Below are 4428 nucleotides of genomic sequence, written 5' to 3' on the forward strand. Positions count from 1 at the left end.
ATCATACTGTAATAATTGTCAAAATTATATCATTATAGAATATATATACATAATATGCTAATAATAAAAAAATTTGTTCAAATAAAAATCACGTAGAAAAAATATATTTTAAAGATATTTGTTGGAAGATGTACTCCCAGCATACTGGAAAGTATCGCGACGCTCCTGAGGTACAGCGTCACGTGAGCGGTCGGCGGCTCGGCCGCCGAGGCTCGAGTAGTAGTGGGGAGACAGTAGGCGTCGCCTCAGAAATCGGCTCAAAATGTGCAACTAATTCCGAGCACTGATATACACATTTAATTTTATACTTTTGACTCTTTAATTTTTATACACAATTTTACTCGTTAATTTTTATTATATTTAAGTACACATATTTAATTTTATTATTGTTATTCGCGTTCATTTAATTTTATTACAATTGAGTTTTGTATCGTCCGTGAAGTGCGTTCCTTACGGAACGTTGTTCCAAGCGTTTCCCGCGGATAGAGTGCTCGAGGGAGCTTTGGGCGAAGAAAACTGCTTGTTTCTCTGTCTTTGCACTTCATTTGAATTTCTCTCGTGCGAACGAACGCGATTACAAACACACAAACTGAACACAATTAACGGAATCACGACGGTAATCAGAGATCCTCGTGCCGCGTGCAATCGACAGGACGGAAGGACAGCCATTATCGGCAGGATCGAAGCTTGATGACGAGCAGCGCGCGTAGCGGCGCGGTTGATCGATTCGCGAGGGGTCGATCAATCTCAGTGACGGGACTATGAACGGGAAAAATGATACGGGTACCGAACACGCCGCCCGCATTGAAAGTAGTAACTTTCAATGTAGAATACAATTAAGTATGAATCAGTCAGCGTGACATGAAACGCGAACAAACTGAAAACAAAAAGAATTGAGTCATTCTCAACTTAGAGGTAAAACTAATAATTTGCGCGCAATATGGTATAAAAAGGTAAACGTAAAGGCTGAGCGCGCTTAATTCTAACAGATTAATATAATATCGATTAGCATTCGATCGGTAAGATTGCTAATTTAGACAGCGGCCGCACGTACGAACCCTTAGTAGTTTTTACCAATGCAGTGCGTACAAGACCGTCGGGGCCCGGATGAACTTCTTGGACTCGCCCCATCGCCCATTGAAGGGGGGCTAAATTTTGCTGTTTTATTAGCACAAGCTGTCCAGCTGACAACGGAGTGCCCTTGTCAACCATCCATTTAGATCTCGCTTGTAAAGAATGGAGATATTCATTGCTCCATCTTCGCCAAAAGTGCTGTCGGGTTTGCTCTACGCGTTGCCACCGCAATAATCTATTCTCGTTGACGTCGGTGAAATCAGCGTAAGGCAGACCATTTAAAACCGTGCCAACCAAAAAGTGTCCCGGACTTAGGTACGCTAGATCATTGGGATCGGAGCTTAGCGGCGTTAAAGGTCGCGAGTTGAGAATTACTTCAATTTCGCAAAACACCGTTTGCATTTCTTCAAAAGTCAGGAGGGCCTTGCCTACGATTCTAGTCATGTGATGCTTAGCGAATTTTACCCCGCCTCCCATAATCCTCCAAAGTGAGGCGCGTTGGGGGGAATGAAATTCCATGAAATTTCTAACTCTAGAAAAAGGTCTTTGATTTTGGCTTGGATCTCGTGACTATTGTAGATGTCGTACAACTCTTGGATCTGCTTTTGGGCGCCCACGAATGTGGTCCCATTGTCCGAATACATGTGTGAGGGCTTACCTCTACGCGATATGAATCGCTTAAATGCGGCAATAAATGCTTCGGAAGTGAGATCACTCACCAATTTCAAATGAATTCGCTTTCGTGGCGAAGCATACAAAAAGTAAAACATATGACTTGTGACTTCGCGCATTACGACGCTTTCCCTCGCGCAACAAGAACGGCCCAGCGTAGTCCACGCCGCAGTGGGAGAAAGGTCTAGAAACGTTAACTCGGGTAGCTGGCAATGAACTCATTAAGACCTCTGATTGAGCGGGTTTAGCCTTGAAGCAACCTATACATTTTTGTATTATGCCACGCGTTGTGGATCGCAACGATAATGGCCAAAAACGCTGGCGCACAAAGGCCATTGTGGCCTGCAAACCCGCATGCAAATTCCGCGTGTGCTCACGCTCTATAATACGCTGCGTTAAAATATGCTTGCGCGGCAATAATATTTGATGAGACGCATCGAATGATAACTTAGAATTTTTTAGTCTCCCGCCTACTCGAATTAGGCCACTTTCGTCCAAAAAGGGTGATAACGATGCTAGAAGAAAGGTGATAACGTAGCGCTAGAAGTGTTTATGGCATTGCCTTTAGACAACGCTTGATATTCGCTGTGGAACGCCTGCCGTCGGACCGTTCTGCAAATACAATTTAAAGCGGTGGACATTTCAGCGGAAGATACGGAATTAGAAACCGCATTCGCGCGGTGCGCCTTGGATAATCGCAAACAGTAAGCTATGATACGGCATATCTTATTCAAACTAGAATATTTATTTAGCAAGATGCTCACAACGCATGGATGTGGATTGGAAATGGAGGCGGCTACGAGAACCCTCTTTTGCTCGGGGAGATCGTTCTCTAAATGCGCAAAGCTGCTGGATGGCCACCGTTCCTCGTCCCACTTCAGAAATGCGGGTCCGTTCCACCACGTCTTCGTATCGATTAAATCGTGAGGGTTTAAACCCCGCGACAACATGTCGGCCGGATTGTCCGGAGATGCAACATGATGCCAATGCTTGATGTCGGTCAATCGCTGGATCTCTCCTACTCTATTTGCCACGAACACCGACCACCGCCGTGAAAAGGAAGTTATCCAGTTCAACGCGATGGTTGAGTCCGACCAAAGGTATGTCTGGCATTTTGAAATGTCCAACGATCCTCTAACCTTGGCGATTAAACGCGCTAATAGTAAAGCAGCCGATAGCTCAAGCCGCGGTAACGAAACTGCTTTGAGGGGTGCGACGCGAGATTTCGAACATAATAATTCAGAATGATACTCGTTACAACCGAATTGAGTGCGGATATATATACAAGCGCCGAAGGCGCGCTCACTAGCGTCACAAAATCCGTGCATCTGCACGAACTGATGAGCATCGGGCTTAATGCATCGGGGAATCTTCAGATGATTCAACGCACCTAATTGCGCCTTGAAAGCGACCCAACGAGTGCGAATATCCGGAGGAACGGATTCGTCCCATTGAATGGACAATTGCCATAAGTCCTGGAGAATGAGTTTTGCGACGACGATGACTGGCCCTAGAAGGCCCAAAGGGTCGAATAACTTAGCATAGTCGGAAAGTATGATTCGTTTAGATACAACCTGAGGTTCCGACTCAGTGTTGCACAGGAATTGAAAGGTGTCCAGGCACTGATTCCATTGCATGCCCAGAATGTGTGAGTCCGCAGAGTTGTGGTCAATGGCGATTGGCTTGCATTCATGATTGCTTACTCCTAAGAGATCAGGGCAATTGGTCGCCCATTTGCTGAGTTCGAAGCTCCCAATTTTAGCAAATGAACTGTTTCATCGCAAATTGATTTTAATTCGGCTATCGTGTCTGCTCCGGTGAGCGTGTCATCGACATAGAAGTCTCGAGTGACGCAGGCTGATCCGTGAGGAAACTGAGCAGAATGTTGCTCAGCCAAATATCTTAGGCACATGGTGGCCAGAAATGAAGCAGAAGCCGTACCGTAAGTGACGGTGGTGAGCTCATAGGTATCAATATCAGCAGAAGAATGCTCGCGCCAAAGTATCCTTTGCAGACACGTCTGAGATGCATGCACTGAAATTTGCCGGTACATTTTCACGATATCGGCGGTGATGACGTAAATGAAAAAACGGAAGCGCATCAAAATTGAGATCAAGTCCTGTTGAACGACCGGGCCCACAAGTAGCGCATCATTCAGAGATACGCCGGAGCTGTTACGGCAAGAGGCATCAAATACTATTCGTATTTTCGAGGATTGTCCAACAGTCTTGAATACGCAATGGTGCGGAAGGTAAAATGATATCGGTTCGTCGGTTATGGGCAGCTCTAACCGCCGCATGTGCCCCAGCGAAAGATACTCCTCGAGAAACGCCTCATATTGAACCTGTAACGATGCCCCCCTAAAATGCATCGTCCCTACGTGGTGCCATCGGGAAAAAGGGGCGAGGCGCCTGCAAATAGAGTATTATAAAATAGTTCGCAGGTACAGCAGCCGCAGTAGAACCGCCAGTCTCGCCGAAAGGTGCCGACCGCCGTCGGGAACCGCCGATCGGAAATCTTCTCCCACGAGAAGCCGATCGGCGGAAAATACCGCGACCGACCGGAGCTTTACGAGCGAGACTGACGACCGAGTATAAGATACCGCGATATCAAGCCGCGCGTGGCATTTTGCCTTCACCCACGTTCCTGACACATCCGATCCGATCACCAGCTCACGATACC

The 4428-nt window shown here is 46.5% G+C and overlaps 2 protein-coding genes across 2 annotated transcripts; both read right to left on the reverse strand.

The window, feature by feature from the left end:
• Positions 1-2261: 2261 nt before the first annotated feature.
• LOC108778618 (uncharacterized) lies at positions 2262-3383 on the reverse strand. The gene has a single exon (XM_018545841.1). The coding sequence runs from the start codon at positions 3381-3383 to the stop codon at positions 2262-2264; it is 1122 nt and encodes a 373-aa protein (XP_018401343.1).
• A 68-nt stretch (positions 3384-3451) lies between these two features.
• LOC108778619 (uncharacterized) lies at positions 3452-4045 on the reverse strand. The gene has a single exon (XM_018545842.1). It carries the CDS (start codon positions 4043-4045, stop codon positions 3452-3454), a length of 594 nt encoding a protein of 197 aa, XP_018401344.1.
• Positions 4046-4428: the final 383 nt, after the last annotated feature.

This window comes from Cyphomyrmex costatus, unplaced genomic scaffold (assembly GCF_001594065.2).
Source record: "Cyphomyrmex costatus isolate MS0001 unplaced genomic scaffold, Ccosl1.0 scaffold504, whole genome shotgun sequence".
In the NCBI taxonomy this organism is placed as follows: Eukaryota; Metazoa; Arthropoda; class Insecta; order Hymenoptera; family Formicidae; genus Cyphomyrmex; species Cyphomyrmex costatus.

Coding starts and splice junctions, on each gene's coding strand:
- LOC108778618 (XM_018545841.1), bottom strand. CDS start 3,383: ATGCAATGGAATCAGTGCCTGGACACCTTTCAATTCCTGTGCAACACT.
- LOC108778619 (XM_018545842.1), bottom strand. CDS start 4,045: ATGCGGCGGTTAGAGCTGCCCATAACCGACGAACCGATATCATTTTAC.